At 43.7% G+C, this 21,022-nt stretch overlaps 1 protein-coding gene across 4 annotated transcripts in view; it reads left to right on the top strand.

Annotated features, from left to right (window-relative positions):
- Positions 1–21,022, top strand: part of LOC129195900 (lethal(3)malignant brain tumor-like protein 3) — a 50,206-nt gene that overhangs the window by 23,393 nt on the left and 5,791 nt on the right. For all 4 annotated transcript variants that reach the window (XM_054802545.1, XM_054802542.1, XM_054802544.1 and 1 more), the window contains 12 exons: positions 482–573; positions 1,553–1,704; positions 3,292–3,368; positions 4,814–4,899; positions 8,592–8,702; positions 9,904–10,018; positions 10,129–10,228; positions 11,063–11,242; positions 12,531–12,662; positions 13,061–13,122; positions 15,532–15,698; positions 20,190–20,252. In XM_054802545.1, coding sequence (XP_054658520.1) covers positions 482–573; positions 1,553–1,704; positions 3,292–3,368; positions 4,814–4,899; positions 8,592–8,702; positions 9,904–10,018; positions 10,129–10,228; positions 11,063–11,242; positions 12,531–12,662; positions 13,061–13,122; positions 15,532–15,698; positions 20,190–20,252 — 1,337 coding nt within the window. The remainder of the gene's footprint in view (positions 1–481; positions 574–1,552; positions 1,705–3,291; positions 3,369–4,813; positions 4,900–8,591; positions 8,703–9,903; positions 10,019–10,128; positions 10,229–11,062; positions 11,243–12,530; positions 12,663–13,060; positions 13,123–15,531; positions 15,699–20,189; positions 20,253–21,022) is intronic.

The raw sequence follows: 21,022 nt of genomic DNA, 5'->3' as shown, positions 1-21,022 counted from the left end.
AAAAATAGAACAGTGTACAAAAAACCATAAATTCTTCTAAGAACTAGTTGTCCTGGCTCTGCATGTTTCATTTTTAGTGTGATTTTATTGCGGAACACGATCTGAGTGGCTTAAAGGGAAGAGTTGTAAGATACAAAAAGAACAAAACAGCTTCCTTTTGATATTCCCAAAGATTGACATTGTTCGTCAAATTAGAAACTCTTCATTGGATGAGTGTGTAAAGCAAGGAGTCTCTTCGGGGTTCAGAACTTGCTTCTTTCCTGCATTTAATTTCCTAGAAGCATTTGAAGGTTGAGATTAATGATTGGACATTATACTGAAAAAGAGAGAGATGTTTTAGCTGAAGTGCATAACCCCTGAAGATTGTAGAAGGGCAGTTATCATGCAGAGTTCATATTCTTCCCAGGTAATTTCCATTTCTGAAAAACCAATCTGAAGGTAACGGGGCTGTGTAAAACAATCTTTTTATCTCTCTTTCTAGGTTTCAAGGAGGGAGAATTTAATTGGACTTCCTATTTGAAGAATTGCAAAGCTCAAGCAGCTCCAAAAAGCCTTTTTAAGACTCTCGGCACTGTAAGTGGTGATACTGAATACAAGATGTTTCAGATAGGTCTGATGCTAAGTGAGTTTTGACCAGAATATTTACATGTTTTTAATATGCTCATGTCAGAGGTACAACCATGGTACAATCAGATGCAAGCTACTTCCTGCTGTGATTTATTTTTAAGATCGGGAAAGCAGTACAATTTTTCTTCCTTCCCCTAGTCACTGACTTTCCAGAGAGAGAATTTGTATTTCCCTTCGTCCTCGGTACTGGAAGAAAAGATTTACTCTACCATTTATGAAATCTATTACAACGGTCTGTTTTGCTGTGTCCCCACAGTCAGGGTATTTGTGTCACTTTCCTCTAATTTAATCATTTCCAAAATAATTTCTGGTTTCCAGCAGCATACTCATGTGCACCGTGGGATTCATTATGAGGCTACGGATCTTGAGCATTTTTCATCCTTCACCCACTCTTGCTTTCTTTTTGGTTGTTAGCCTCAGTTCCTGTATAACACTCCCATTTTGTGTCACTCAGATGACATAAAGTCCATGGATCTGGCAGATTTGACACTGCAGATGGACAGAGTGTTGACTTCAGGAGGATCAGGGCCTGACTGCATCTCGGCTCTGCTTCCCACTGAGTCACCTGTTTTCCTTGAAGACTCTAACTTTTCCACTAATTACACAGGACCTACAATACTCACACTTGTCCTCAGCCAATACTCGTCACTACAAGGCGTGTGCATCTTAGCCTTCAAGTCTGTAGTGATGTTGTGTACCTGGAGATTCTGTTATTCAAGCTATGTCAGCTCTTTTTTAGAAATAGTAACAGTCATTGCCAGAACACATGGAAGTCTTGTCTGTAGACCTCTTGCTAGTATCTATAGTGTGGTTTGGTCTGTGGGTTTCGCGGTTACAACCTGCAACAAATGACTTTATAAGGGTGATTTAAATGGCCTGACCTAGAACGTGGCTGATTTCGCTTTCCTGATGTCCTGTTCCTCAGCCTGTCACACCCTCTGGTTTTCGTCTGGGAATGAAACTAGAGGCAGTGGACAAGAAGAATCCGTCGCTGATGTGTGTCGCAACCGTCACGGACATGGTGGATAACCGCCTGCTAATTCATTTCGATAACTGGGATGAGAGTTATGACTACTGGTAAAGAGATTCTATTTCTAATATATATCTACAAGTAGACTGTGGTTTGTCTCGCTCTTCCACTACGGGTAATATCTAATATTTTAAATGTAGTCACTGAAGTTGGGATCTTAAATCAGTTTTCTAGCATCTGAATAATTACTTTGGGTTTTTACCCTGCTATTTTACCCCTCTGTTTGAGCGCTCATCGGTTAGCTCAGTGCAAAACCAGTGGGGTTAGCTTGAACTGCCCGTGAAGCGTTCGAGGTAATGCAGCTGGCTGACTTGAGTCAGGTCAGGGAATGTTATCTGTTCTTCTGGCAGAGCTAAAGGAAGAGTAAGCTCCACTAGTGACGCCACCTGGGATTAGTAACATCCTCTCCTCCAGGACTAGTAGTGGGTGTCAGCATGCCTCTCTGCAAACTTAACTTTGGAAGCAGGCAGGATTGAAGTCAGTAAAATTCTTTTCCGTTTGCTTCAGCGGAGTTTGGCTAAGGCCCTCTGAAAATAAAAATGATTGCCAACATTTAGGGTTTTAAGTCCTGACCTGCACTGCAGTTGTTCTAGTTCTGAGAGTCTTGATCCCCTGCCTTCATGCTGGGGCCAGGTGGAATATTAGTCAAGGAAATGTTTTCCCTTTTTGGTCTGTGTTTTCCAACCTATGTGAATGGAGCAACTTCAGATTTGTCTGTGAAAGCAACACAAAGCACATGCTTGTCAAGATAGCGCCGATTCCATCAGTATTCTGTGTTCTCTCCCCCATCTCCTTTTGTTTGTTTGTTTTCAGAATAGGCACCCGTTTGGTGGCAAGTTGGTCTTTTCTTTCCGTTCATAAATGCATCGTGCAGAGCTAGGTAACACCAGTGTTTCCATTTGCAGGACTTCAGATCTTGTTCCTTTACCGTTTTAGCCTGTGAAGCTTTTTTCCCACGCCATGTTTTGTTTGGAATTTGAAAATTTTAATGGGAAACACAAGCAAACAAAACTTCAAAGTACAGGTTGGCTGAAGACACATAGATTTTTTCCTAGATCTGAAAGACTACTTTGGTCCCTTCCTTGGAGCAGGTGTGACTAAAGGGCCTGTCTCACATTGGCCCATTGCCTCCTTCAGGGACCAGAAGATCTAAACATGCAATAAAATTGGGAACCAGACAAACTACCACTAGGTTTCAGCTAGAATGAATGGATAGCAGGCAGTTCTTGGCAAAGGCCTTAAAAAGTAATTTCCCCTTCTTCCACAGTAGTGGTGTTTCAGTTAGGGATGAGGGTTTGCTTTTTGTTTCTTTGCTTCCTTTGGATTTTAGCTTGGATGATCTGTGTCCAGGCTGAACTGTGGTTGGTATGGTCCATGTAGGGGGAGCTTTTTGTTGGGTTTTTTTTAAAGTACCAGTCATTCTTCTTTGTATTTCCCTATCTTTTGGGGCAGCTCGAACGCCTTGAAAACTTGGTGTTATAAATTCTAATGAGGTAATACTTGTCTTTTACACCATGATCACACCCACTGAAAGCATCTGCTAACCCAGCAAAGGCGTATCAGACAGCATTTGAAATTCTACTTTTCTTTTTGCTTTAAAATTGACTGGTGCCAACTTTCCCTCTTTGATTCAGGTGTGAAGCTAGCAGCCCATATATTCGTCCTGTGGGCTACTGCCAAGAAACTGGAACCCCACTGACAACACCACCTGGTATGTTGAAAGTGAGACTTCTTTCCTGCCTCAGTCCAAAATCTTCCTTTTGGAAGCTTTATCTTCCACATAATTACGTATTTGCAAGTTACAGGTTCCATTCAGTACTCTTTTCTCTACTGACTGAACAATATTATTGTTCATACTTTTTGCCACTGCGTTTTACTTTGTTCCATAGCTCTTTCAAAAAACGGAATGGAGTTTGGTAATTTATAATTGAATTTGATTTCAGAAGGGGAAGAACTTTTAAGTATTAGCAGCGTTTCCTTTAAGGTGATCTGGAAGAAAGAGGAATCAGTGTCATGATTTCATAGATGATAAGATGGAGTTTCTGGAAACAAAGGAGTAACTGAAGCCACATCTCTTTCTGCTGCACTGGAATTCAGTAAATAAAGAGAATGTTGGCAAATGAAAAAGGACAGAACCTACAGGAAAATCAGTGTTGTTTTCAGGCCTTGGAAGTGCTCATACACCTTAAAATAAAAATTTAAAAAATGATGCCTGCTGTTTGCTAGATTGACAGCCCTGGAGCAAGAATTTCTGTAATTACTGCATATCAAGTTTAGTAGAGTGGGTGGTGCTACCAGATCCCTGTGCATTGGAGGAATTAGCCTCTGTGCCTTTGCTGCAGATGCAAAAGGGGTTGTGAACACTTACTCTTCAGCAACACTGCATCTGTTCCTGCTCCTGTAACGTGCAACAAGGCTGTGGCGTGCAGCTCCCCTACTCGTATCACGATTGCTTGTGCCCCCAGCAGAACCTGCAGTCAGTTCTGATTCTCTGCTGAGAGATTTACGTGCATTAGTTTGTAGACTGTCCTATGCATTTAGTCATTGCACCCTCCTGCTAAACGGAAACAATACTGAGGCTAAAAAGTACTGAAATAGGAAGGGAAAAAAAAGGCAGAGCAGTTTCTTAAATGCAGCTGCCAGGGAGAGAGATCTCGTTATTGTCAAGATTAGCACACCCATGTAGGTGTCTGAGATTACGGTAATGGTGATGGAGCCTTTTCTCTCCAGACTGCTAGTTCTACTCAGCTATGGGTGAGTAGGTAGCAGGAGATGAGAAGTTTCCACAATCTTGCAGGCACTCACACATAGAATAGTTAATAAAACAGGAAATTAATTCAGTGATGCCATTGCATATCACAGAATCCTCTGACTAGCTCTTAATTGGCAGCTTTCTCTAGAGAATAAGCATTGATTAAGCTGTCCAGAAATGAACTCTTCAGGTTTTTCAGGTCAGGGTTAAAGCCCTGGGTAGAAGCTAGGGAAACTTGCAGTGCTGTTGTGTGTGCTGTATGAATAAAGAGACCGTTTTCCAGTGCCATCCCATTGTAAGTGCTAAATTAACATCATAGCCATGTTTTACGTAGATGCTTTTCTGTCGTTTGTAACATAAATGTGGGGGTTTTCTTAAATGTTAATGCTTTGGGGTTTTTTCAGGATACAAGGATTCCAAAGCCTTCTCATGGGAGAAATACTTGGAAGAAACTAATTCCCAGGCAGCCCCAGCAAGAGCATTCAAACTGGTTAGTGACTCTTTTTGCTTGATGAGGAGGGTAGGGGAAGCTGCTGTTATCCACCCTTTCCTGACCATGCCAAGAGGGTGAAACTAGGTTTTTTACTTTGAATTTAAGTTCATCTCTCACTGCTGCTAAAACAAAACACACAGCAGACTACAAGATTTAAAACAAAAAAAGCCATGAAAAGCTGTCTTGGAAAGGATTTTTGACTAAACATCTTCACTTGCTCCATTAGCAGACTTAAGGGAAGAGCCTTCAGTCCACACAGATCATTGTAGCTTTCTAGCGGGATGTGTGAAGGGGCAGTACCTTGCCTCAGAGAGGGCATGGAGAGGAGGAAGAGCTGGTCCTCTGCTCAAGGTCTGACTGCATGGGCAAAGGGCATCTCCCAGCTGACATCTGAGCGGGACGGGTGCTGGTGGAACAGGCTTTCCAGATTTTCCCTTCATGGGGGTCGGAAGCGGATGTCACTGGCCTGCAGCTGGGGACGTTTGGTGGGGAAGGGAAGAAGGGGTGTTTGTGTTTGAGGGTAAATGAGAAAGAAGTCTGAACTTCCTCCGTCAGGTGCCCCCTCCTCATGAAGTTTTCAAAACTTCTCTAAAATATTTTCACCTTGCACTCTGTAAATCCTTCCCCTGGTTGGTGGGGCTGGAATTAGGGTAGAGTGAGAAGTTTCTACCAAGGACTTACATGTTCTAATATAGATCATCTTGGGAGGAGCCAGCTGTGCCCTCTACAGAAATAAGCATACTAACAGATGATAGAGCATCTTTGCCAAACTCCTAGATGGAGTAAGATCATCCTGCAGACTAAATTGGAAGATGGTTCTCTCAACCTTGGGAGCATGACCATTTGTTTCTTGTCTGGAATCTCACTGTGAGCAGAAACAAAACAAAAGCCTTTAAAATAACTTCATTAAAAAAGCCTATACTTCAAAGTTTTGTTTTTTTTAAGCAGCTTCTTCCACACTGCTGGGTCACCTTGCTAAACTTTGCAATATATTTAAAAACTTTTCTGTGCTATCGTGACACTTGTCTTGATTCCTTTCAATGAAGTTAGCATTGCAGGTTAATACCTGCTGCCCTCCTGTATATCTTGTTGGTAAGCTCTTTGGGACCGAGGAGGAAAACCAATCAGGGAGGCCTCAGATAAGGGAGGTAAAAATCCAGCCAGACAAGTTTGATAATTGCTAGATTTCAGCAGGTGTCCACCTGAAGTTGTTGTAGGTTGCAGGGTGGGTGTTGGGGAATAGGAAGAGGCTGGTTTTGCCTCTTTAGAGAACTGTAAGGCCACAGCTGAAATTATCTGCAGCACAGTTGAACTCCAGAACATCCCTTGGATTCAGGTTTTTCAGACTTGGGCGGACAGCGTCTTTGACCGTGCAACACAGTATGTGAAGCGCCTCGGAGCCAGTGTGCGGGATAATGAGTGACGCTTGTCAGTAGGACATGTTTGTTGCCCCCAGGGTAGGCTCAGCCTTTTTCTGAGCCGTGCTCTAAAATCCCAACAGTGCTGGAAAATAGGAACCTTCAGAATACAAGAGCGAAAGACTGCAGGAGTTGGTCTTCTACACAATAGAGGGACGATAGAAGTAGTTTTGTAGAGACAAATATTTTGGAAAGATAAAACTGTTCATGATACGAAAAGAAACAGTGGAGCGTGACCTACTTAAAACTCCCAGTCTGAAGTCCTCAGTAATCTATCATTAGGCATTCTTTCCTCAGATTTTCAGAATATAAAATGTGATGATAAATGTCACCCAAAGATAACAGGGCTTTGCTCAGGGCAGGGAGCCTTTTCAGTATCAAGTACTCCCTTTTTTGGATTCTTCCGAAGTAAAATGTCTTCCCAAGGGAGAATGCAGCTGCCTTGTCTGCCTCTTTTCCTGTTTTATGTACATCTCTGCAGCCATTGTTTTGCTCCTTCAGGTATCTGGCTTTGAGAGAATAGCAGAAGGGCCAATTCTGGCTCTCATGAAACTCCAGAATATAAATTAGCATCCAAGACGAAAATGAGACAGAAAAAAAAAAGAGCATTTGATATATCAACAGTTAATAGAAGTCTTTCAAGATCAAACCTCGTTATTTTTCTGGCTTGGTTGGTCTGAAGTGCAAATACGTGGCACAGTTATTGATTTTTTTTTTATTATTATTATTATTCCAGCTAGCAATTACAGGAAATCAGTACATAAAAATATGGGTTGAGAGCCAGAACAGGCATTTCTCACTGAATTAGTTTTTAACAGTTTTCAAGAGCTATCTCATGTAGTCTGGAGACACTGATCATCAGCACAAATAACAGATCTTGTGTCTGGATTTCTGCCTTCTCCTCCACCCAAAAATGCAGGAGGAGACAGTTTGGTTGTCAGCATCACTATTTCGGGCCATTGTCTTGGGCTGTAGATTCAAAAACATTCATAAGCTATTGCCAAAAGGCAGAAACCCTTGAGCAAGACTGAAACAAATAGCCCTGCTCATCTTCTGGGCTGGATTTTGTTCCCTAGCACTCAGGCTCCTTCCTCGAGGAAGACGGACAAGGTTGGCTGGTTCAATAAGATGCTCTTAAAACTAAAAGCAGTTTAGATTGTCTGGCTTCCGGTGTGTCGTGTGGCTGAAAGCCTGTGGATAAATGTCTGCATCCAGGGGAAGAGTCCAAAGAGAAACTTGAGGTTTGGAGTCTGTAATCCCCTTAGCTCAGAAGTGGACCTCCTCCCCACCCCCAGCTACTGGCAGTAAAAAGAGTAAGGAAGCCTGTGAGGGAAGAGTGATTATAATCATCTTTTCATTAACCTGATCTTTCTTCAAAGACAACGATTTATCATCTCTTGCTAAAATCCTGACCTTTGTGTGCAGAAGTGAAGAAGGATGCGTTTTGAATGAGTATCCAGTCCTCTGTAACCCCCAGCTGAGGAGGTCAGAGGAGGAATTTGCAGTCAGTCATTTAAAGATAAATGGAAAAATTGGTAAACGCCATCTGTTACTTAGAAGTTTACATCAGTGGGTGCTGCAAAGGGCACGCAGTGGGTCAGAGGACATTCTGGGGTTTTTACAAAGGAGTTTGAGAGAAAGGATAAGTTGGCAACTGCAGATGGGAGACGTGGCTGGGGCCGCTCTCGAGTCCCAGCACTGCACTTCTCAGCAGTTGTCGTTAACAAGCAGATGCAGTTGTCGTCATAAGAAGTAGGTGGTAACCTGCTTAATGAAGGTAACTGTAATATCCAGATGCCAAGAAGGATGTCACATAGTGCATTGAAGAGAGATGTCACGTGGTGGTGTGTTTCAAGTGTAAGACAATGCTGAACTGCCCACTGTCCTTGTCAGATGGGAGATCATCTCTCTGCTGTGTTTGGGAGTTTTGCTGTCAGATGGTGGAGTCTGTATGTTGGTGGAGCTTGTGAGGGTATCTGGCCTTTCTTCTGTTAGGGAAGTACCTCTTGCCCTGGCTGTGAAATGCTCCTCTGCACTGAGAAAGCTCAGACTTCCTCTCAAGTAGTTTTGGGTGGCTGACAACCACACAGCTTAATCCTCTAGGAAACTCTGATTTTAACCTCTGAAGCAGTCTGCTGTGTAAGATCAGGGGCCAAAGCTGCAAAGGCATTTGAATGGTAGATGAAAACTTCAGTGCATTTTATTCAGAGCAGGTGACTAGCCCTGAACGCCCGGACTTCTTAGCATTCTGCTCACAATCCTCTCTTACAGCGTCCTGCTCACGGATTCCAAGTTAATATGAAGTTAGAGGCTGTGGACAGAAGAAATCCCATCTTGATAAGAGTGGCAACAATAGTTGACAAAGACGACCATCGCATTAAGGTATGACCTTGCTTCAAAGTGCAGAGCCCTCGTGCTAAGGAATAGAGTGATTGGCAGTACAGAAAAAATACCCATTTGGTATGAGGAGCTGCAAACAAACGCCTTGCAGATGATCTAGCCTACACGCCTGCCCAACTGGAAACGATTTCTGTTGTTTTGTCCTGTTAAATCTGATGGAATTGCCTGGTATTGTTGGTTACTGTTTTAATGTAACTATTACGAAATAACATTTGACGGCATGATTTTCCATTCTCTTAGCGGTTTCTGTGTGATCTGTGCGAGCGAAGGCAGCATTAATGTTCTGCTGGTGGGAAGCTACCTGACAATTTTTTTTTTTCCTAGCATATTTAAAGGAAAACCCAAAGCAAGCTAAACCCTGGCACGTGTAGGAAGTGGCTTCATTCTCCAGTATCAATTTGTTACATAAATGCATTTGAACTAGTTCTTTTCACATTCATATATTGTCAGAAAAATCTGATGTGCTTTGGCTTCTGAGAGATTAAGTATCAGCAGCTAAAGTGGAGGCTGCACTGAGGGAGGCTCCTCGGCCACAGGTCTCCAAAGGATGATTATGTGGGCAGGAGTAGCATTCGCTCTCCATCAGCAGAGTTTGTGTCTCAATCTCATCGCTGTGATTGCAAGCAAAAGCCAAGTTTTGCCAATATATGGTAGCATGATGCTCAGTTCATACATTTGTTTGAAACTTTGGCACATAAACAACCCAGTGGCCTTTAAACTGCAGCGATCCTTGGTCTCTGTTAGCCTGACCTGGATCTGAGCTAACTATTACTACTCCCTTCGCCCAGCAGAAAATTCTAGCTTGTTCACTGCAAAACTCACAGAACTTGTTGGCTTTTATGGTGTTTTGGGATCCTCAGAAAACAAAACAATTAAATAAGCAATTGCATTTGCATAGATTTAGTCTTTGAGTATAGAGCGTGCTGGAGCACCCCATGGCCTGTGCTTTCTTGCAGACTCTGTGATCTGACTGTGTCACCAGAACCTGGTTGTTCTGTAAAATGTAGATGCAGGGGTCAGGAAACCAAATAGTTACACTGAGCACAAAGGATGATTGTGCTTGACTGAGAGATTGAATGAATCAGCCCCAAGCTGAGCAAGGTGAAACAAAGGGGGAAGTTAAAATAAAAGCTGAGTCATGTCCTTAGCTGTATCTGTCACTGAGACTGTGTGCTTCTTTTAGATACATTTTGATGGTTGGGACCGTAATTATGATTTCTGGGTCGATGCAGACAGCCCTGATGTTCATCCAGTAGGCTGGTGTGCAAAAACTGGACACGCTTTGCAAGTCCCTCTAGGTAAAGTAGATGACATCATATTGTTACATTGAATGATTTTCCCAAGTGCAGCCTGCTCTTTAGATGCATTTTACAAATCTGCTTAACTTTTTTTTTTTTCTTATTACCAGGTGCTGCTGATCGAGTGGGAGCAGTGGGACAAGCGTGTCCTACTCCAGGCTGCCACGGTATCGGTCATGTCAGGGGACCACGATATGGAACACATTATACGTATGTATATGAGATCTGCTTGTAAGGGTTCTGCCTGCCAGAGTCTGACTGCTGTCCATAATAATAATGCAGCAACAAGCACCTGCACTGCACTGAAATTATCTCAGGGTGTTTATTCTGGAGCTAGTTATAACTGCAGTTGCAGCTCCCTCTTGTGTCTAAATGTGTTGTTTCATCATAAAATCTGTTTATACCAGTATAATCATTACAACCACAATGCAATCCAACATAGATTAATTCACTCCAATTTCTACATTCCAGCGTTACTGAAGGAGTTTTTTCTGTGTAAAATAATATACCCAAGAACAGTATGCAAGGAGACAGTTGAAGAGGGAGAGAGTGTGGGTAGATTATTAAAGTTCAAGAGTGAGGAGAGCTAGTGCATGTTTTGTGCTCTGCCTTTTGATTTCTTATGTGCTCTTAGAAAAAGAAGGGTTTTCTCGATTAAACTGTCTTGAAGAGCAAGAAAACAATCTCAGATGGGAGGTCTGAAGATCTAATAGTATATAATGTGGTAAAGGCTTTGAATTTTTCAGAATGAAATTTGCAGGACTCTCTTGTTTCAAGAAATACTGTTCCAACGAGCAGGTTACAGAAGAAGAGCTCTGAGGTGGCTCTTAAAAAACATGACTTTGGTTTCTTTTAATTTCTTTTAATTCTGCCATGTAGTCCCCTGCTTTCCTGCACCTAAAACTGGGTAACAGCTCCCTGAGTGTTTCTGGCCTCACTTTTTCTGGGTTTGTTGGTGGATATGTCTGCTTGAGGCCGGTACGACTATATGACTTAAAAACGTGCATTGTCATCTCTCTTTTTTCCTTTTTTTCTTTACCACAGGTTAGTTGGCTGCCCATATTCTGATGTGAACCTGAACAGAGAAAACCTGTTACAGGACCGCCTGAGTGGGGAGAGACCTTCCCCCAGCAACAGCATGCAGAAAGCCAAGAGGCTAGAGACTGCTGCCCCATTTCTTTTGGGAGCAGGAGAGTCTTCTCAGGAGGACTCTCCACAATCCAGGTGAGCCAAACCCTTTTCTGCGGCAGGTACTGGAGAGCAAAACCATTTAATAAGGCTGAAAACCACAGGAATTGGCAGAGAAGCACTAGAGCATTGAGTTCGTCTGTCTGTAATATTGACCCGTGCCCCAGACACTCTTAACACAAAGCAGTGCACTTTTATACCCTCATATGCCTTAATAGGTTTCTTGATTCCTTAATCCTGCTGCTCTGGTCACATTCCAACAAAGGAAATTGCATTCTGTCTCCATAAATTTTTCCTTGCTGTTTCAATTTAAAATATATTCTTTTCCTTCGTTTCCTGTCCTAAAACTGTCAAGAAGGTTATTTTGCACTATTAAACTGTAACTGCAATCCACTCCAGAGTCGGCTGCATTACACTGGTAGGTGTAATGACTATATGTGTATCACTTGGCAAATGAGTTGAGCTCCTTCAGATATTTTATTTTCTTACATGAAAATGTTGGAATTGAGTAGCATTGAAGCAAACTGTGTGTTAGTTCTTGGACTGGGGCAAACTCCAGCAATACTTTTTGTCTTTGTTGTATATGCAGGCTTATATACATTTTAAAGTTCATTTATTTGCTTAGATTTGTAATGTTTTCAAGACATATTTGGCCAGAAAAAAGGAATCCTCCTCTCCCCTCCTTGGCGTACAGGGCCAAAGTTTGCCTCCTCCCATCCCAGAATATGCAGGCGTCTCCATTTCCTAATTTTAACCCCAGAATTGATTGTGTGTCAATGGTACTGTTACCATAAAGCTCTCTCAGGAGCTTTGGGATTCTCCCAGAATAAATAGCTTCCAAAATTGCAATATATTTCTATTCTTCTAAGTATTTAATTTCCTGATAGTGGGAGGTCTGAATTCATTATGCAAATCTGATCACACCCTACTTGTCCTTCCTTGGGCAACTGTGTGGCTCAGTTTATGCATCGAACTCAGTCCTGGAGACTCTTAAATGTTATCCGGAGGTATCGAGATTCAAAAATCTTAAATCTCTTGATTTCACTGTAACACATGCTTCACTGGGTTTCTTGTAGCTGCTGGGATCAGAGCCTCGGTCCACAGGGGCTGATTTATTTCACATAATCTCTCAATCCGGGTTGAAGAGAAAAAAAAAAAGCACTTTTGTACTGTGCCAGTGATGATGGTGGGGGAGAGGAAGGCTTCTGCCACTAGGTGGTAGTTGTTGCTCTCGCTTGCAAGGAGCAGCCAGCTTTGCTCTCCTGCGGGAAAAGGGAACAGAGGATGTCAATTTAGCTACTATCATTTTTATCTCTCTTTCCAGAAAATCGGCACAAGGCAGTGAAAAGTCATGTCAAAGCAGCGTTCACAGTCTGTCGGAACAGTCTGAAAACAATCAAGAGAGAGACTGGGTAGAAGAGGATTCCTCTGCAGACATCACAGCCAAACCAAAAAAGTAAATAAGATTTTTGTGATGAATTTTCATGCATTAACGGTTGTGTTTCTTGATGCTGCTGCTATATCTGAAATACAGATGTAAATCATAACTTAGAACAGCCCAATTTGATCAGAGATTTGCAGCATTGGGTTTTAGAATGACATGGTAAATCTCCTCCCTTCCTCCCATTGTTTTGGGCCCTCTCTTTCCTGCAGTGAACTCAAATCTGAGTTTTAGCCATGAATTTGATAGCACAGTGCTTAGCTTGGAGAGAAAGGTCAGGAACAGAGCAGTGCTATTGCTTATTTTAAGAGGGAGAAGTTTTTGGTTCCTAAAAGTGCCATTATTCTCTGTGTAGAGAAGAAATTCTGTCAATTTGTGTATCTTTTGAAATGTTTTGTAATTGATGCTTTCAGGCTTGGGTGCTCGCATGCCTATATAAAGTTCCAGCTGGTGAAACAGGAAAGCAATGGGAAAGGTTGGTTAAATTTTATTTCTTTTTCCTCATGTGTGTATATATGTACAATATACCGTAGTCACAAGAAGCATTTAAAACTTTACAGTTTTTTTGTCTTTGATTCCACAGTCAAGAGCAAGCACATGCTGGAGGTGATGGTAAGGGTAGTCTTTCTTCCTTTAAAATGAGGAGGAAGGGTAAAATTACTTAGAAATGAAATGTTTAATACTTTGTAGAGTGAAGCTTCATATTTATTAACTGAGAAGACAAGCTTGCACCATCTCTGTACCACTGCATGCTCTTCTGAAGTGGCAAGGGGTTTTTGTTCCCCAAGCAGTCGATGACCGTTCTGCTGACAGGGCCCGCAGAGGTGGCAACAGAGACTTGCTCAAAACCTCGCAGATAGTTTAAGTTCCATTGACTTGTTTCTTTAGACCCCACTGGGTATTCAGAAACATAATTAGAATCGTTTTGGGTGGTGACTTTTCTAAGGTTCTCCTAAGGATGACAAATAAAACAAAAAAATTAAATGGAAAAACAATGCCTTTTTTTTCTGGTACGTGACAGGTTAAGTTTTAAAAGAAGCTTTCTGATATCACTTTAGCAAACCATATGCTTAACTTTCAGATTTACTATAAAAAGCTATTTCAGAGAACCGAGCTGACCAGGCTTTTAGGAGGATTTAACATGGTAATAAGTCTCCAATCAAAAATAGCTAAGCAGGCACAAACTGGGACAGGTGCCTAGCTTTTTTTTTTTCCTTGCTTTTTTTTTTTTCCCTACTCATTTTTACCTAGTGCTGACTTCTGCAGTCAGAGCCAGAGAAGTCTGCCAGCTATGAGCTGCAGTTGCAGCTGGCAGGGAAAGCTGTCTGCTCTCCCTTTGCATTCACCTTAAACAGAACGATGGAAATCAGTGGAGGGAAATTCTGCAATAATCCACTGACCTGTAATTTCACGATTACCTAGAGCTTTCACCCAGCTGTATTTAAACTATTAGAACACTGCTTCCTTCTCAAAGGGAAAGTCATTTGTTTAGATCGTGGTTTGGATGCTTACCCCCAAGGATCTGGGCTGAGTGAAGAAAAGGAGACGGTCTGTGATAGCAACTTTGCCCACCAACAGGGACGTGGCAGGACATAAAACCTTGGGCACAAATGGGACCTCCTGTAGCAGGGAGGGGGCGCAAGGGCAGCTGCTGCCCTGCCGCTGGGGAGGTGACAGCCCTCCCAGGAGCAGCGTCCTGTGCCCCGTTGGCACCAGGAGCTCCCGAACTGAGCGGTTCTTGCTCAGGCTTTAGTTTTTTGAATCCTCCCTCTTTGGTCTCACTGTTAGAAATAGAGAGCTGTATTTGATGCTGTCCCACATCCTTTAGGAGGTGGAGACAAGGTAAGGTGACACAGGGGACAGGGGAGTGACCTTTCCTAGATCAGGCTCTACCTCCAGTGCTGCTTTCACTTCAGCTGGTGAGGAACAGGCAAATCACAGAAATGTGCTTTTTCTGTATAATTTGTGCTTTCCATGTAGTGACTGGCACACCCCGCAGCTCCTTACACACCATCCTACTAACAGCCGTTTGTGCTAACGCTGAGCAAACCCAGCAGAGGCGAGCGGCAGCCGTGCGGGTGCTGGGCATGCCGAACCTTTCTGAGGGCTGGAAATACTGGGAATTTTGTACGGTTGCCACGGGATGGCGCCGGGCAGCCTGCACCCCCCGTGTACAGCCTGGCAGGGCGGGGGGTGAGCGGACAGCACACGGTAACTGCTGTAAACCAGAGGAATGTTTCCCATCTTGTTTCCATCCTCTGCTTCGCTTCCTGTTGTATAACCAGGCAAGTCCCTGTAGGACTATGACTCTGCACTACTCGAGTGATCTCATTAGGGAGGAGTGATTTCTTCCTTTTTTTTTTTTTGCCTTGATTTTTAAAGCTTCTGTCACTTGACACATGAGGAGCGAGTTGATGTCTGGAGGTAACGTGCAGCACTCCTGGCCTACGAGTCTCCTGGGGAGGCGGCGAGCCCAGGCCATCAGCTGGCATGCATAGCACTGTTCACAGGCTGGCTACAGCTGTGAGCTGGAACAATGCCATTAGTTTCCAGCCGAAGATGCTGTTACCAGAACTCCTCCACCTTGTCAATAAAACGCTGCAAACATCTTCTCTGTTAGCAGCATGACATCATTTTCCAGGGAAGAAGCTAACGATAAAGCCTCCAGCCTGGCAGTCTTATCTTATCTTTTTTTTTTTTCTTTCTCATTTTCAGGAGGGTGGGAAGAAAGCCCTGAGAGCTCAGTGTGCCATGCAGTAACCGTGCCTGGCTGTCTGCTCGCCCTGCCTTGCTTTTCCCTCCAGAGTGTGACCCTTCCTCCTGCTTTGTTGTAATTGCTTTTACTTGAAACCCCCACTCTGACTTGTCTCGTTTCCTTTTCCAGACCCTGATTTGGATCTCCAGCAGGCCCTCCACCAGTCCATCTTCATGCCTTCCCTGGCCTCTAACCCGACCCACCGCCTCCATCTCTGCTGGGAGCAGCACTGCAAGCTCTTGCCAGAGGTCTCGGGCCTCACAGCAAAACACGTGGCCAAATGGACTGTGGAAGAGGTGAGTTACCTGTTCCCTGCTCTGCTCTCTTGGGGTGCGGGAATGACAGAGCCCTCCTCTTCTGGAGCACTAATTGGAAGACATCTTTATTTTTTTCTTTTCCTAGGCAATGTTTTTCTGTTTGCTTTGTATATGCCATAGCTGACTCAGCTTAAGTTATACCCAAGTCCCTTTATAAGGGAGGGGAAGGATCCCTATTAACCCTCTGCTGGCCATGGCTTCCCTCCCTTTCTTTTGTTTATTTACCCCTTGATCTTTTAGTCCTCAGGCCTGAAACATGATTCTGACAAGCAGATTCTGTTTCTCTCTGATCTCCCTCCCCCTCTCCTGTGACTTTGCTGCTGATTCACTTTTACATTGCAGATAATTCCAAACTGCACTGTGCATGCCCACTCCTCCTGCGTCTCCCTGCCTCATTCCCCTGGAACAAAACTGCCCACAGCCTGACCTGATTTCTGAATTTCTGACAGAGGTAGCTGTGCAGCTGGGGATGTGTCTCTACAGTTCTAGCTCTTGAGATGTCTCCTGTAATTAGATGGTGTGTGAAAAAGCCGGTATCTTTTGTGTGCTGAGTAGTTGGGTTTTGCCTTGATGCCTTGGGCATAAATAATATTTGTATCACCGCTTGGGAAGTGGTGACAATTTGGATCCTGGCGCTTAATCGCAGGCCATTTAATTCAAGAGAAATGTGCTGTAATGTTGCGCTTGCAAGGAAGTAGGTAAGCTGCAAAGCAGGGAAAAGGTGTCGTTCTTCGTGATGCATAGAGGATCTTCAGAGACTTTTAGAAAGTGCATTTTCCCTAAGTGCCTCTTACATCAGATAAATCCAATCTTGACTTTGCTCTTCATGCTGGAGGACTGCTAGGAGCTTGGTGGGATCGCAGTATCACAGGAGATGGGAACCACAGCAGTTGTGAAGGGGGTAGAGCAATTAGTGTAGCTGTTCTAAAACTTGTTCCTTCTTTTTGTTGTAGATTGGGGGTTTTTTTGGTAATGAAAATGTGTTTGAATTAAATTCATAGCAAGGAGAAAAAAATATCTGAAAGATTTCCTGTTCGTATCCTTCATTTGAGAAAGCTTCCAATGATTTTTCCAAAAGGTCTTTTAGAAAATCAATAAGAAGCAGTTAATCCTCAGACATGAAAATCAGAATCTCTTCTCTTTTGGATAAAACATGGAGGCTGGTTCATGGAAGAACAGAGTTAGGATACAAGCCAAATAAAATTTGTCCTTTGCAGTTGACCTTTAAAGCAACTGCTGGGTAAATTTAACCGGGATATTCGTTTGATAACAGATGAATGTAAGCAGGGACCACAGGGCATGAATGCAGGGCACTCTGCATATCATGATTCAAACCCCAGAGTACACTGAACTGTGCTCTGTGCTGCAGCCTGAAACAACTGGTGAAGTTTTGGCTGCCAGTAGGAGTGTGAATGGCACATTAAAACGATCAGTTGCAGCACCACAATGGACTGGCTAAAGTCATTACAGGTTTTGTCTTGAATTTCAGTAAAGTGGATCTGGTTTTGCAAATTATGTTCATCACAAATTCCCAGAGGAATCCATTTGGCCTCTGTATGAGCACTTGCAGGATCAGCATGTGCGGTGAAATGTAGCCGCAGGTCTGGAAGATGAAAGCAGCAGGACTTTGTGTTTTAGTGACTTCAGAGTAGATTTGATCTGTCGGCATTTGGGCTCCGAACATCTTCCTACAGGGCAAACATTTGCCTTTGGGTTGTGCTTTGAACTGTGCTGCACAAAGGAGGCCATTCTGCTGATCTGAAACAAGAGCAATGGGGGTATAAAATTCTCCTTTGGTTTCAGACTGAAGAACTGTTTTTATTTTATAAAACCCACAGTAAGGAAAAAAATGTTACTTTAATTCTCTGTTGGTTGAGAACAGCTGAAATGGCAGAGCAGCAGCAGCATTTAGGGGCCCTCAAGCTAAAAAACTCTTGGTAACACTGAACAGTCAACAAGAGTAGTTACTTTAATACAGCGTTGTTACTTATTGAAAGCTTCCTGTCATGTTTTCAGAGCACAGCTAGTGAAGGATATTGAATCACAGAAGAACATTAATATGTGCTAGAGTTGTATCGTCCATTAGTTAATCCCGCATCAGATGCTCAGAGCTTGGGGGGAGTGTCCTTGAGCTAATGGCTTGTGGGCTACTAAATCCCAGTGAAACCCAGCTCCTCTCTGCATAGTCTCATGAGGCATTGTCTGTTCTGCTCTAGCTTGATATCACATGGGTGCCGTAGGAGGCTGCCTTCCAACCTTACCAAAAAGGTATACCAATACAGTATGTAACACACATCTGGGATTGCATCAGCACCTTCCATCTGCGTTGCATGGAGTTTTCTCAGAATGACATAAAGCTCTTTTTCAACCTCCTTTCCTTTACCACCATGCAGTTGTAGTGTAGGATGCTTCCACCAGATAGCTGTGTGAGCATTGAGGTTGTTACCAGCAGGATGGGCAGGCAGGCATTCACCTCCTCCAAGGAAAAGCCCTGATCTTCCTGATCCACTCTGCCCCTGACCTGTCCAACACCTCTCCCACGCTCCTCTTCAGCCTTTCCCTTGGTTCACTGCCACGTTGTGGGGCTGTGGTGGTTTCCTCTAGCCCATGGAGTTACTGTGGTTTGGCCTTGTCCCTCAACTGCCACTTCTTGGTTTGGGGACTCTCCTCCCCCAGCAGTGATGGGCCAGGCTCCATGGAACCCAGGGTCTGGCTCGCATCCCGGGGACCTTCTCTCCTGTCTTCTCTTGCATCCTCCTTCCCTTTCTTTTCTCCATTTCTGGTAAACCCCAGGACTCCTGTTTGTTTGAAAGGCACTCCACTCCTGTGGCGCGGAGTGCTTGCAGTGGTACAGATGACTCCAGGGACAGATCAAAGGCCCGTCACTCAGTGTCCGTGACAATAGCCAGCAGCAATTGTGCAGGGAAGGACACAGGAGCAAGGCAAGCTCAGATCTTTCCCCAGAGATCTCTACCAGCCTCTCAATACCGTATCACTAAAGGGCACTTACCGTTTTGCCCACAGGTTCCAACTGTCTCTTAAATTCTGGGAGGTACCAGACCCTGCAGAAGGATTTTCATTTGTGTTTTAATTATAAGGGGGCAGGGGGAGTGGACACAATGACTCAAAAGGAAAGTAGTGTTTTGTTATTTGTTTATAATAGGAGTTTGCACTTCTACAGAAGAAGATTCAGAGTCACTGCCTGATGGAGATGTGGATTTTAGGGGTTCCCTTTAAAAAGGAGCTGTCCCTACTGGCAAAAGATAAGGGCGAAACATGAGAGAGATGCTCTGCTTCCAGATTACATAACAGAAACAACGGGAGTCAGAGCTGTTCACCAGACATCGGCTTCTGCCAGGGTAGAGCAAAACCGGAAGGCACGCTGACAGCTCCGCGCCTGCGTGGTCGGAACTGGGGAAAGGAATGGGTATTAGTCAAGTGGTGGGATCAGCTGGAGATGCAGTGACACGATCTAGGAGAGAGCCTGACAGTCCTGAGTTGAAGGGAAGCTTGTATTTGACAGTGACCCCTCCTAACTGTTTGTCTGTTTGTGTTCATGGGAGAAATGTCAAATCTGTAATAACTCAAATGAATATGCCTCATGAAACAGAGCTGTTCCTGCGAGGGAGCATCCAATTAGCATGAGATGTTTGATCTGATTATGCCTCAATATACAAATCCTCTATGAAGCAGCGAAGCTACATCTGGAGAAGACAATACATATTAAGTCATCCTCCGCTGCGTTCAGGACTGCTCCTTGCACTACTTAGCATTATACAATGTGATCCAAGGGCTGCTTGCATGTCTCCGGGGAGATTATTCCAAAAGTTAACAGATTTCCTGCTTAGAAAGATTTTCCCTAATGTAAAATGTAAAATTAACTTTTACTGGTTTAATCCTGTCGGTTCCATGGATCCTGTGCACCCACCATGGATTAAATAAAACAAAACCTCCTTTCCTTCCCAGCTCTTCTGCCTTCTGTACATTGATAAACCAGCGGTACTCATTCAGTGGGTTTATCTTGTCTCCTAAAGGCATGTCATCATGGGAAACTGTCTAAATCCTTTTTTCTTTTTTATTTTACTTTCCAGCAATACCATAGAGAAAGTGAAGTTGTGGATGGGTATAAAACAGTATAGCCATATACAGCTTTTAATCTGTAAAAATATTGTTGATGTTGTATAAAGATCCTTTCGAGCAATGGAGGAACTGGACTTTTACAGAAAGATCAATGGCCAAAAAGCAATACAGGAAGTATTACGGGTAACCAGAATATGCTTTGCAGGGGTGTTGCAGCAGCAACCCAGTCACGTTTTTCATATATATACCCTTCGTTAATGGGAGAGTTGTCAGCATTAAAGTTTTAAAAATTCTTGCATATAGAACTCATATACAGAATTAGGACCTTTTTTACTTGATGATACCCCATTTTAATTATGCATATTTCTTTTTTCCCAAATGTAATTCCAGGTGGTAAGCTTTATTCAGCGTTTACCTGGTTGCAAAGAACAAGCATCTGTTTTCAGGGAAGAGGTAAGTCAAGTCTGCCCAAATCCTGTGCCACTGGCGGGTCTGATGGCAGCGAGGCGGATTTGTACCCCGTTACTCTGGAGTTACGTGCAGAGAGCACAGGCATGCTCAGACTTGTTGTTAAAGAGCCTGTGGCATTTAGGAGGCAGCTTCAGCATGGAGCTGAATTCCAGCATGGCTAATTGCATTCTGCTGCTTTAAATTTCCCCTGCAGTTCCAATCACTGAGCTTATGCTTAACATCCTGGCTTGGACTATTGTGCAGTGGGTTTGGCATCGTTATAAAGCTGTCCTGTTGGAATGGTACAACGAAGATCTCGTCTGCTCCCTCTAACAAGCACATACGCCTGCTTCTCTTGGTGAGGCTGGCAGTCATAGGGTTTCCCAGGAATCGCTGGCTTCCCCCACGGGCTGAGGTGAGAGCAGGAGGGGAACCTTTTCTTGAACAAGCAGTGGTTGGGAAATCAGAGCATCTCCTGCATGCAGTGTGTCCTGTCATCCCTGCCACGTGCGGGCTGGACTCTGTTCCCCGTCTGTGGTGCATTCACCATGGCTTCTGAGAAACCTCAGCAGGCACAGGATACGGCTGTCCTGGTTTTTAACGCACTTCTTTGCGTGGATCATAGTCTGTTGAATGCATCAGCTACCAGGTACCTTGCAGGTGTGACTTTGAGGTTCTCTATGAGCCCCCGATTAATTTGCAGAGATGTACCTCCCCTTCTATTATCACAGCTCTACTGCTCTAATTGTAAGAGCTTGAGGGAAGGGGCTGTA

Source organism: Grus americana, chromosome 23, assembly GCF_028858705.1.
Source record: "Grus americana isolate bGruAme1 chromosome 23, bGruAme1.mat, whole genome shotgun sequence".
Classification (NCBI taxonomy): Eukaryota; Metazoa; Chordata; class Aves; order Gruiformes; family Gruidae; genus Grus; species Grus americana.
This window is presented reverse-complemented; position numbering and strand designations above follow the sequence as displayed.